Genomic DNA, 12,348 nt, shown 5'->3' with positions numbered 1-12,348 from the left:
TGCACACGGTACAGCCCTGTTTAAACAAAAATAAATTAAAGCACCTCTCCCTAATGTTTTTTTACCAGGACCTCTACCACATGCCCGTGCTTTGATAAGACCCTATATTTTACAAAACAAAAAGCCAGATGGGGTTAGTTTTTTTTGGCCCGACTTAAATTCCTTTCGCCAACATTTATATTTTTAAAAAAACGAAAGCTTAACTTCCTGCAGAAGGACCCAGCGTTACTCGCACTGTCACTCTCACCGAGCACAAGGACATCCGGCTCAACGTGAAAGCCGTTTCTCCGTGCCGACGGCGACCTCTTCTGTGTCTCTCATCGCGAGCGCCGAACGCGTGTCTGGCCCTACACGGGTAGCGTAGCTGGTGAGTGTGCAGGCGGTGCAAACGCAACAAGGACCCTCTGGCCAGAGTGACCGAAGAACGAGGCTACAAGGAGCAGGGGGAAGGTCGGGGCAAGCGCCGGGCTACGAGAGAGGGGGCAAAAATTGGAGCGCGGTGGTGGCCCCATTTCATTCGCCGTACCAGGCCTCAAGTGGCAACCACGCGGCCTGCGGCCACACTGCTTAGCGCCATGCGGCTGTTGTGCGCGTTTGATCATCACGTTTGTCGATCAGAGACGCACAGCAGAGGTTCGTGAAAAAACACGAGGCGTTTCTACGGGAGGCGGAGGTAATGGCAAGTAACTATTGGACCAGCCCCGTATTTGAAAGCGCACCTTTCCATTCGAATTGGGCTGCCGAGGTGAAACCTTAAAATAAATGAAGCCCGTGGAATGACGTGCCCCTCCTCCATCATTATCATCATCATTCATCATCCGCCATGATAATTATCACCATCAGCCATGATCTATCCACCGCTGGAAGACAAGGGCACCTTGCACAAGCCGCCGTAACTATTGTCACCGCGTCGCAAGCCAAATTCACAAAGCCAGTGGTGAATGTTGAACGCGCGAATCGCAAAGTAACTCCTTTAAAGCTTTCACCTTTCCTGTGTTTTTTTATTTTATTTGCCACTCTAACCCTCCGAAGGTCTTTTCAACTCACCACTCTCGACGTCCGCGGCCCTATTTAGATCGATAGGCTCGCGTTCCGTTACCCCCCCCCACCTCCCAGACCGTTTGGTGCCATCGCCGTGGATTAACGCTGCTGTCATTCGGACACAAACCAGCAACGAGGGCGGGAAATTGTTGGGTTTTCCGCGCTCGATCAGCACTTTGGATTCCGTGGGGGTTTATTTACTGCTCCGCTCCAGCTACATAGATTTCGACTCACAATTCAAAGCCAGGCAGGCATGGGGTCAACATGCATAACTTCCCTAAAATATATATATGGCTGTACCGCCAACTAAACTAAAACTCAACTGGTTATAGAGTCTGCAATTCTCTGTTGTAGCTTTTTGTGGCTTTAGGTCCTTTATTAAACTGTGGCCATGACATAGAACAACAACTCTGCTTATGATTAATGTATAAAGAATATATGTTTTTTATTATATTTCAAAATAAATATGTGTATATACCCTCTCCAGGGTGGAATGGTGTCATATTATTTAGAGCTCATCACCATGAACCCGATGACCTGACTTTGATTTCCGGCCATGGTTATCGGCAGTGGCAAGTCACGTGTCAAGCGTTCATGGACTCTCTCTCTCTCCTCCCTTCACCAACCTGCACTTACAAATATGGTCAAGTTTCGATTTAAAGCTTTCGTGACTGCAGGGATTCATCTTCTTGGTTCTTTCGGTGAAGTCACGTAGAATGGAAGTAATAAAATAATTTAAAATAAATAAATTGTATTATATTATTATATTATGTTTTATTTTTATTATTTTATTATTTCCATTCTACGTGACTTTACCGAAGGAACCAAGAAGAGAAATATGGTCAAGTTTGGTTAAACAACCACATGGCCAACAGGTCTTAGAGAGGCTTTCATCCAGCAGAGGATTGACAATAGGCCATACAATTTTATCAATTATAGTTAATCATGTTGTTGTTATATCATTAAGCCCTTTACAACATGCTAATTTGCCATCCTGGACACACAAACGACCGACGACTATTTTTTTTTTACAGCGGGGTAGAGAATGAGCGCTGAGAACTTTAACAATGTTTACATTTCCACAACCGCTTCTACATTGCCACAAACAGCATGAGACAAATGAATGCTACGCGCGATGTTTCCTCATAACGAACTAAACATCAGTGAATCACAGCCAGTGGGGGAGCGGGGGGGGAGTCTCAGAAAGGCTGCCAAGTGGGCGATTGTTATGAAAGTTTCAGAACGGTGCTCGGTTTTCTGCACAAGCGCTCAACATGATCGGCGTTGATTTGTTTTTTTTCTCCGACTTGCTTCTGATCTCGCCCTCTCACACAATAATGTACAGGGGATGCGTTGCGCATGTAGCGTGCGCAAGTTAATTATGCATTCCTCTCTCGTCAAACAACTGGAGCTGAACGGGAAATGTATCGGAAAATCACATCATCAATTAATGTTGTAATTCTTTACCTTGAATTGCATCCAAATTCAAATCTGTTTAATCTCACGTAATATATGAAAATGTCAATGCGACGGCTTTGAAACTTTGTCGTGTTGTTGTTTTTTTGCCGGGGAGATTGTGCTGCGTGGACGAACAAACGGGGCGCGGGACAGCACAATGGCACAGACACACGGCGAAAAAACGCTGATGGGCATTACAGAGTCCAGATTATTGGGGCAGGATAACGTCATCTTTGCAACAACAACAACAACAACAAAAAACACAACGCACTCTTTATCTGCTCCACATAGCAAAAACGTTTTTTTTTCACCGTAGAAAACACAAACGCAGTAATACCAAAATTCATCTTGGACAGGACAGGACAGACACCTGCTATAACAGCTACGAGCGAGGGACTGGCAGCCTAGATAAATGGGGTTCAGGGGAGGGGGCCCAATGCTAAATAATGAACGCCGGCGAGAGACGTACTTTCATCGTCGGCCAAAATGCATACGAGCCCAGGAACATGCCCGGGCGTAACGGGACAAGTACGCAGGGCCACAGGGAGCCCGGAGAGGTACCGACGGCTCGAAAATTCTTCGTCCCAAAACGGCCCCTTCACGATCCCCCAGTGTGCTTTGCACCGGTCAGCCGAACCGTAAAATCTGACGGTGCGCAAAACGCTTACACCCCCCCCCCACGCGTGCATAGTTCTTTGTTCGGATTAAAGCAAGTTATTTTGCGGAAACTACAGTTACTGTTGTTGTTTTTTTAATATCCCCGAAACAAATTTTAAAGTGGTGTGTTCGTGACTAATCATTTAAGCTCCTTTTGGGTTAGATCGTGGAGGTGTAATGTGACAAGATCTAACCAATCGTGTACCATGATATTGGCCGTGAGAGTCCCACGTGTGAAATGAGCGCGTTCGTACGGTATCCAAAATGTCCACAGCTCTCTCACACACGTTTAAATACCCGCTCTTTCAAAAGTCACTCGCAGAGCAAGGAAGAATAACGTTCTCTTCATGTGCCAAACACAATCATCTTGATTCCATTGGACTGTCGGCTAGTGCAACAATTAATGATAAAAAAAACACTTCCTTAATGTGTGCGTGTGCGGGCAGTCCATGAATTTTTATGCTGTAGGCAAGAGGTCACGAAGAGAAAACCTTCCCTTCACTCTCCTGCGTCTGTTGCAAGCCCGAGGTGCATGACACACATTTTGAGAGCCACCTGGCGCTTCTTACTCACGGAAAAGTATCAAAGTCATCATATTTATTTATACTGGAGGAGTCCTATGAGCTATAAATCTCTTTTTCACAGATGTCCAGTAGGGGCAGTTAAGAACGTATAGGGAAGCTCAATGTTGAGCACTATAGTTTCACGACACATCAAAAAGATAAATGCCCTGTTCCCACAACCCAGGAATGGATCTGGCCCAGGTACGAATCTGGACCATGCTAGAGTCATCGGATCAGTCTCTCACACTTTGTTTGTTTGTTGTAGTACAGAGTTAGACTGATGGCCTTAATCTAAGCTGTCTTGTGGTTGTTGTTGTTGTTGTTTGACTTGCATCCCACTGGGATTTTTGCACACAGCGTTGGTGTACGGTGTTTTTTCTGCAATATTTTGCTGTCTTTTCTTGGATTTTCTGTTTGCACTTAGTCACATATTCACTTTAAGATGTTTTTTGTTCATGTTTTTGTTTTTTGTTTGTTGCGGTTGCACCCGATTCAAGAGCTGAATGGCTCACAGGGCTATACCTAATAAATGAACTTGAACTTGAGCATGGCTCTGAAAGCTCAATCCCTTCCGCTCTGTAATCCGTACCCATCTTTCCCCATCCAAACCTCTACGACGTGATTTTTCAGAAAGAAAATAATCATAATAATCGTTAACTCAGGCTTAGGGTAGGTTAGGCTATCCCAAGCATACATTATTTTCGTTATTTTTGCACGATGTGAAAGCCCAGGATAATTCATTGGTTCAATTGGAGTTGGCATCCAGCCTGCTTGGTGCCGGATTTGCCCGGACATGGCGCCACGGAAACCCGTGTGCAGTAGGCTGGTTCACAAACCGAGCGAGCCTGGCTCGCTTGCCGATGGTCACGGAAACGTAGCAGAAGAGTACCGTGGAGTCTGCAACGCAGACATCTTTGATACGTCTTCTTGGTTCTTTCGGTAAAATCACGTAGAAGGGAAATAATAAAATAATAAAAATAAAACTATAAAATAAAATATTTTATGACGTTTTATTTTTATTATTGTATTATTTCCCTTCTACATGACTTTATCGAAAGAACCAAGAAGATGAATCCCTGCAGTTACGAAAGCTTTAAATTAAAAATCTTTGATACGATCTGTTCACCGTCATAATCATCAACATCAGCCATGGTCAGTCCACTGCTGGATTCAGGCCTCCCCCAAACACCGTCGCCGTCTCTTGATCTGGCTTGTGTTTGCCTCGGCTGCGCCGCGCAAAAATGCGAATTCTCTCTCTCCGCTGACTACAGGAACTGGAGCACAGGCAGCGCTGAATCTACGCGACACGCGCAGCGCAGACACACTGCCGGACTCGTTCTTTTTAGCCGACGAGCGCACTGAGCGCTGATGAAACGGACGTCGTGGAGGAGAAAATCGGCCGTGCCGGTCGGTGGTAGCGCGAGCCTGAAATCCGGCACTAGCGGAGACGAAGGCTCGTGGCTTGCAACTTTAGAGAAGCTCCCCCCGTTGGCCGTCGAGGGGCCACACCCTGGGCTTGGCAGGGAAATGCGGATGCGGTTGTGCAAAGTGCAGACTAATCTCATCATCCATCCTTTCTGCATGAAAGACCGTGTGTTGCTCTCCCCCCCCCCCCTTACGTGTGTGAGATTTTCTCAAGGTGCTCCGGTTTTCCTCCCACGTGTATAAACATCCGTTGACTGGCTGAAAACACACGAATAAATAGAGGATTGCAGAGCATGGGCAATTGTTGGTAGCGCCGGCTCACCAGCTGGCTTGCCTTCCAGCTTGGTCTGTGGTTCCTCAGCGATTGTGAGACGCAAACTTGCGCGAACGACGCTAGAGAAAACTAAACATTATTATGAATATGTGCGGTGCGTGTGCTTAGAGGCAACTGCAAGGGGAACAGAGAGTTGCGTCCCAAATAACACGGATTATGCGTGCTAACATTTCTGATGTTTAGTGAAGCGTCGGGCGGATTTCCAAAGAGATATTTTGCGTGTTGCTGCTATCAGAGGAGGCCACTTCCGCTGAAACGCTGGCAACGCCGTCCGCTCAGTCGATTGAAAACAGCTTACGAGGGATGGCTTAGTCGAGACAATATGAGCAATTAATGCACAATTTGCATTATGGAAACACTGGGATTTGCTGAGGGGGGAAACAGCATTTCTGTGCTGAAGCCATGATTGCTATAATCATCAAAGGATAAATGGCCACAGATGCAAAAATGTCAGTTTATTGTCACGGATCACGGGATCTCCCTAAGGAGGAGAATATTATTCTTATAATTACTCCTGCATGAATAACATGTTACAATATGTCGCACGAGGATAATGTGTTTGCCATGTTGAATGAGCACAGTAAATCATTACTCTCGTGTACCGAGCAATCCAATTGCTTCGCTATCTTCCTTTTCCACCGTCACGCTGCATACCCCGGTTTCAAACGTATCTCGAATACATTTGACGGTGAAATGTACGAGTGCTCAGACAGTCTGAGGCACAACGCGCATTCAGGAAGGTTTGCCTTTCATTGTCACTTGATTTTTTTTTTCAAACCCAACGGAATATTCTTTTGAAATATTTCTTTAATTTAAACTCAAATAGCTTGCGTAAATGTCTTATCGCTCGGGTCACCATGTGCCGTTTGACCTTTCGTGTAACAGATACGCGTGAACAACAATGACAGAAAATATATCGAGTGGCAGGAAGAAGAACACATGGACTCGAGAGAACATCTGCAAGTTCAAACATCGCACATTCTAACTCTGTAGAAAAGTAAGTCTGTTTGGGCAAGACTTGTCGCTGGTTGGGATGATGGCCCATGGCTAGTCAACGGAGTGGCAGCCAGGGTAAGGAATTGCGTCTGGAAGTATGGCTACTGAGGAGGTGGGGCGAAGAAATGGGTTCGTGAGCAGGTGGATTGTGATGTCGCACGACTGTGAGGAATAGCGCCGACTCTGGGGTGGCCCTCATCCAGCAGTGGCTTGGTCATGGACGACGACGACTGTGAATGAGGGAAGAACAGTCGTGGACAACACTTGATACAGCGAGCGTGCTGTGACGGTTCCACCTGAAGACGCAAGCTTGTGTTGCCTCCGAAACGTCGTGATTGTTATGTGATTTTTTATTTTATTTTATTTTTATTTTATTTTTATTCGTTTTAATTTACATTTTTTAGCTACGTGACTTTACCGACAAAACCTAATAATATAGTCGTGGACAGTACTTTGAAAGCCGTGGACTCAGAAGAAGTGTCGTCTTAAGTGAGACGTGGCGATGCACCTTTACTTATCCGTTTCATCTTCATATTTTCGCTTCTGGTGTAACATTACATTGCAATTCCATTCATTAGGAGTGAAGTGCAATGCTGATAAGGCGTTCTGCCTTTTGAAATACGTCAAAACCTGAAACGTTAACGTATTTATCATTAAATTAAGCAGGTTACTTATTTCGCGGCATCACATATGCAAACAAAACAACACGGGATACTATTTATCCAACAGCGTTATCGGTCAATGGCCACTGGCCACTGCAGTGTGACCGCACTCCGCTTCGTAATTGAAACTGTGGCCGGCGCTGTTCCTCGACAATTATTAAATTCTATCTCCAGGGCCATAACGACCATTGCCTTGCGATCCCTGAGCGAAGAATGCCAAACATTCAGCACCATCAGCGCTCGTGTCAACGGCCGTAAGAATCCAAGGTCCCAAGTGATTTTCTCAAAACTAAAATTTGCGGGAAGAGAAAAGTAAACTTTAATTTATTTATGTTTCACGTGTGTGCTCTATCTGAGTATCGGTGTTTGACGTGGCCTTGAGAAAGGACGTTGCTAAGCTCGGAGCACACGCTGCGTTTCGACTCCGGGCAGGGGACGCAGCCAAACTGTGGAAGTTGGGAGCATTCGGTGGTTCTTGGTTACATTTCAGATAGAGCCCACGAAGTTCGCTCCCCCCCCCCCACAAGACAAAGACAAAGATCCCCCATATAGCCTTAACAGACTGTGGGGGCAAGTGCTGTTAGCGAACACCTCTGAAGGCCGGAATGGTACACGAGGGGGTGGGTGGCCAGCACCACGCCCGACCGCCTTTGTCTCCCCAGTGGCGATGTTTACTCACCGCACCAGGTACTCATTTCAGGCTGAGTCGACTTAGGGGAGGCCCAGGACCGGTTCAGATAATCGTCACCGGTGTTGGCCGTGAGCGGGAATCGAACCCGGATCGCCAGGTTCATAGCGCAGCGCGCTAACCGCTACACTACCGCTCCCCACCCACACTTCGTCACAGACATGAAGAGTTCAGCTGCACTCCGACAACCGTATTCTCTGGATTATACAACGCGCCGCAAAGTGACACGTATCCCACTGCGATGAACACGGTTGGCTACATTACAGCACGAAGTTCAACGTACGTACATACAATACAGTTGAACGAACGTGGTCGCAAATGCACACCGAATGCTGGATACTAAGACACACTCACAGCGTTTGCATTAGAAATCAGGGTGTAAAATCCGAAAGAAAGTCAAATATATTAAAACTTAACAAGCGCTGGCGGCTGACTTGGCATTGACGTGCGAGTTCTACTGTTTGTGACCGACTGTGTTCCGTTACAGGGCGCTTCATCGGCATTGGTGTCACACTGTTAAAAGGGGGAGAGAGAGAAAATAAAAACTTGACTAAAAAAAACCCCACAATAATTTACGTACAAATATTTTGTCCGGACGCCCATGACACCCGCAAGTAGCTGCATCCCTGACTCTGAGAGCACGTCCTGGCCACCAGGAGTGTCGGGACACAAAGCCTCAAGTGGCCCACGGGACCAAATAACAAAAAAGGAAACGAAAAAAGAAATCTCTTGCATTGCCGGTTGCACTCGAGTATGAAACGATTGCAGCTGCGTCAAGTGGGGTGCCGTGAGCTGTGTGCGAGCACCCCCACGTCTTTAATCTCGTGAGTCCAAATTGAAGCCTTGTTTGCATTTCCCAGACAGCCTTGGCTCCAAATATGTTCAGGCAACTTCTTGGTTCTTTCGGTAAAGTCACGTAGAATGGAAATAATAATTTTAAAAAACCAAGAAGAAGATGAATCCCTGCAGTCACGAAAGCTTTAAATCGAAAAATGTTCAGGCAAGTTTGTTTTCAGATACATTGCGAAAGATTATTCTATTAGACCGATTAACGATTCAATTCGCTGCTGTACGAAGGCTTCCCCGTGCCTGTCATTGGGGTTGTTTGGCCATTCTTCACCACGCTGGTCAATGCGGTTTGTTGCAGGGGATGTCCAGGACGAAGTCAAATGTCACCCGCCGCTGATGTTAACCGTGGCTAGGTATCAAACTTACATTGCCGGGGTCATTGCAAAGTGTACAATTACACCGCTCAAATTCCTTTTCAGATATCTCTGTTCTCACGTAGATTACTGCATGTTAAAAAAAATATCACACAATGAATGCAATCACAAACCCTTCGCCTACATTCCCACAATGTTCTAGATTTGAAGCTTTCGTGACTGCAAGGAATCATCTTCTAAGGTTTTGTTTTTTTTCGGTAAAGTCACGTAGAAAGTAAAATAAAATAAAAACAAAAATCACGACGTTTCGGAGGCAACACAAGTCTCCGTCATCAGGTGGGACCGTCACAGCCAGATTAGCTGTGATACAGCTGTGATACAGCTAATCTGGCTGTGACGGTCCCACCTGATGACGGAAACTTGTGTTGCCTCCGAAACGTCGTGATTTTTGTTTTTTTATTTTATTTTACTTTCTACGTGACTTTACCGAAAAAAAGAAAAAAAAACCTAAGAAGATGATTCCCACAATGCATAAAAAAACTAATTGTGACTTATAAAAAATAATGAGCCTTGAAAAATAACTTTTAAAAACTATTAAATGTTTGCATCTTGTTTTCATGATACATCTGTTGGCGTTATAAGGTTACGACTCCTTCCTCTTAATAATAATTAAGGTCGTTTGTTTCATTATTTTCTGCCAGACTTAATTCAAGTATATTTTTTTCCCTTTTGCCTACTAAAAGGACGGTATCCGTGACCACTCTCATTGGGGCCCTATTAGCAGGCACAAGATGGCTTTGCGGCAGGACAGGTAATCTTCTTTAAATGAGGCCATTTGAGAGCTGAAAGCATGCCTTCAGGAAGAGAACAGTGGCAGTGAAACATGAAAGTCACGCTGGGGATAAAAAAAATTCCCTGACGGAATCCGCCGCGAAAGACGTTGGCAAGGCATATAGATTTCAGGATTTGCATACAAAATGCACACTTCCCTTGCATGCCTGGCTGAACAAAAGTCTATTCAATGTGGGATCAAGTGGGTCAGGAATAACATTTACATCATTTCAAAACGAGATGCTGCCGTACTGTAACGGTTGTCGCTTTCGACTTGCAACCCACGAATCGCCGGTTCGATGCGATTTCTCAGTGTGGCAGTTGAGAAAATTGGCTACTGGCACGTTTATTAAATCCCCCCCCTCCTCCTCTTCAGATTGGGGCGAGAGGGGTGGAAGGCCCAGGGTGGGAGGGCCCAAGTGGGCTCCATTTATTTCCTTGCAACAGGGACGTGTGTTCTGAGCACACCAAACACGAGTCTAAAGGCTTAGGAAAAATATATAATATTAGCCTACTTTACCTGAAAAAGCCCCACTGAGTCTCAAGACTATTTAAGAAGGGCCCTGCTACATTAGGATGTTTGGCCAATGCCAGTCATGATTATTTGGATTGTGAGAGTAAACCGGGAGAGCCCGGAGAAAACCCACCGTGCGCATGAGAGGGTGACGCTCGGCACGGCCATCTCCTGGTCACGCTACGGCCCCGCGCATCTACAACACCTGGTGGGTCAAGCCCTCGTGGTCAGCCATCCAATTACTGACCAGGCTCAGACCGGCTTAGCTTCCGAGATAACCCGACAAAATCGAGCACGTTCAGGGCGATGAGGTCAAAGTGAAAAACCGATATCGCTCACGGTAACAAGACATGAGATTTTCAATTCGCGTGAAACATCCCTTGGCCAGGGTGCACAGCGGGGGGAGGGGGTGAAGGGGTCACGGCTCCTCCGTTTCGCCGAACAGTTTTCAGATTTGACGCTGGAGGTCACGAGGCCTCGCTAAAAAAAATTGCGCCATGACGGTTACGGGCGGTGCAATCAAATCCCAGGCAAAATAAAGATTAATTGACGGCACGTAGGCCGCGTGCCTTGATTATCGATGATCAGCTTCCGTTTGCGAAGCCATGGTGACCCCTGGCAAGAGGACGAGGCTTGAAAAGAGAGAGGCGGACAGTGAACAGAACGAAGAGGTGAGCTGGGAAGTGTGCCGTCTATCTGCAGGGGACAGCCGAGGAAGATGCTATTTTAAGACTGTATAACTCTGTGATTAAAGTGCTGCCGTTGCAGTGGTCATAGGTGTGGACTACTAATCATAGAATGTACCATGTTGTTTACACGGGTGCGTGCGTGCGTGCTATCCTGTTGTTTTGCCGCATCGAGTCAAAGTGACCGCGGGACAACATGATGCCCGGTGGTTTACACGCATTCTCGTGTATTTGAGATTTCATTTGCCGCGTGAAATCGAAGTAACCACAATACTCCATAGTTTTTCAAATCAAACGCCTCCCGGTACCACGTGTTATTGAGTGCGAATCTGTCGCTGTCCGCGATGACTCCAGGATAAGAGAGCTCACATCGTGGGTTTCATCTGCGAGCGGGTGGGTGGGTGGGTGGGTGTGTGGGTGGGTGGTTGGGTGTGTGTGTGTGTGGGTGTGTGGGTGGGTGTGTGGGTGGGTGGGTGGGTGTGTGGGTGGGTGTGTGGGTGGGTGTGTGTGTGGTGGAGAAACAGGAGTAGTCGGTTCACAGTACCCCATCCACCTGGCCCTTGGAAAGAACAGGCAAGTCGGCCAAATAGAACCGGGAAGTATCAGCGCAGGTAGTGGCGCCGTACCCACAACAGTGGTCACGTGGGGCAGGGCAGGGCAGGGGCAAGGCACGTCGCCGGGAGAAGCGACGGTCGAGATCAGCGACGGCGTGGCAGCCAAGGGAGGGGACGCACCGAAGAGTACACGCCCCATCGTGGAGACAGCGTGGGGGGGGGGGGGGGTAGGGGGTGTCGCTCGCTACTTGGAGCTCTCCCACCTTTGCAGGTGAAGCAGGAGACGTGGAAGTGGCGATTCTCCACGCGGAGCACCTCCCCGCGGCACAGGTCGCGGCACTTGTAGCAGTGGATCGCGGGCTTGTCCCCCAGCACGCTCTGACGCTCGTCCTGACTCTCGGCCACTGCTCATTCCATGGGGGGGGGGGGTGCGATTGTTTTGGAGGGGCAAATGGGGAGCCGGGGGGGGGGGGGGGTAGGGTGCAAAAGGTGAGACGGTGAAATGCAAACATTGCACATGAGACGATTGAAATGCGGTTAAATTGCATCCGATTTGGTTGCGAGACTTGTTGTTCAACTTAACGGAAAGCTTCAACAGTGACGAATTGGCACGTTAAACGCTGGTGCACTTGGCAATGTCGTACTGCGTTTCGCTATGCCAGGTGGCGGAGGGAGTCACGACACGAATCCGGCCAGATAATCACTTGGCCTAACCCAAAGCTCAATTTTTAATCGCAAACAAGGCTCTTGACGAATATCGGCTCCGTGCCCGACTG

At 47.3% G+C, this 12,348-nt stretch overlaps 1 protein-coding gene across 10 annotated transcripts in view; it reads right to left on the bottom strand.

Annotated features, from left to right (window-relative positions):
- Positions 1 to 12,348, bottom strand: part of LOC144931494 (actin-binding LIM protein 1-like) — a 121,313-nt gene that overhangs the window by 62,084 nt on the left and 46,881 nt on the right. For all 10 annotated transcript variants that reach the window (XM_078855386.1, XM_078855378.1, XM_078855376.1 and 7 more), the window contains exon 2: positions 11,836 to 11,976. In XM_078855386.1, coding sequence (XP_078711512.1) covers positions 11,836 to 11,976 — 141 coding nt within the window. The remainder of the gene's footprint in view (positions 1 to 11,835; positions 11,977 to 12,348) is intronic.

The sequence above is a fragment of the Lampetra fluviatilis genome, chromosome 4 (genome assembly GCF_964198595.1).
Source record: "Lampetra fluviatilis chromosome 4, kcLamFluv1.1, whole genome shotgun sequence".
Lineage (NCBI taxonomy): Eukaryota > Metazoa > Chordata > Hyperoartia > Petromyzontiformes > Petromyzontidae > Lampetra > Lampetra fluviatilis.
The sequence above is the reverse complement of the archived record's forward strand: the minus strand, read 5'-3'. Positions and strand labels throughout refer to the sequence as shown.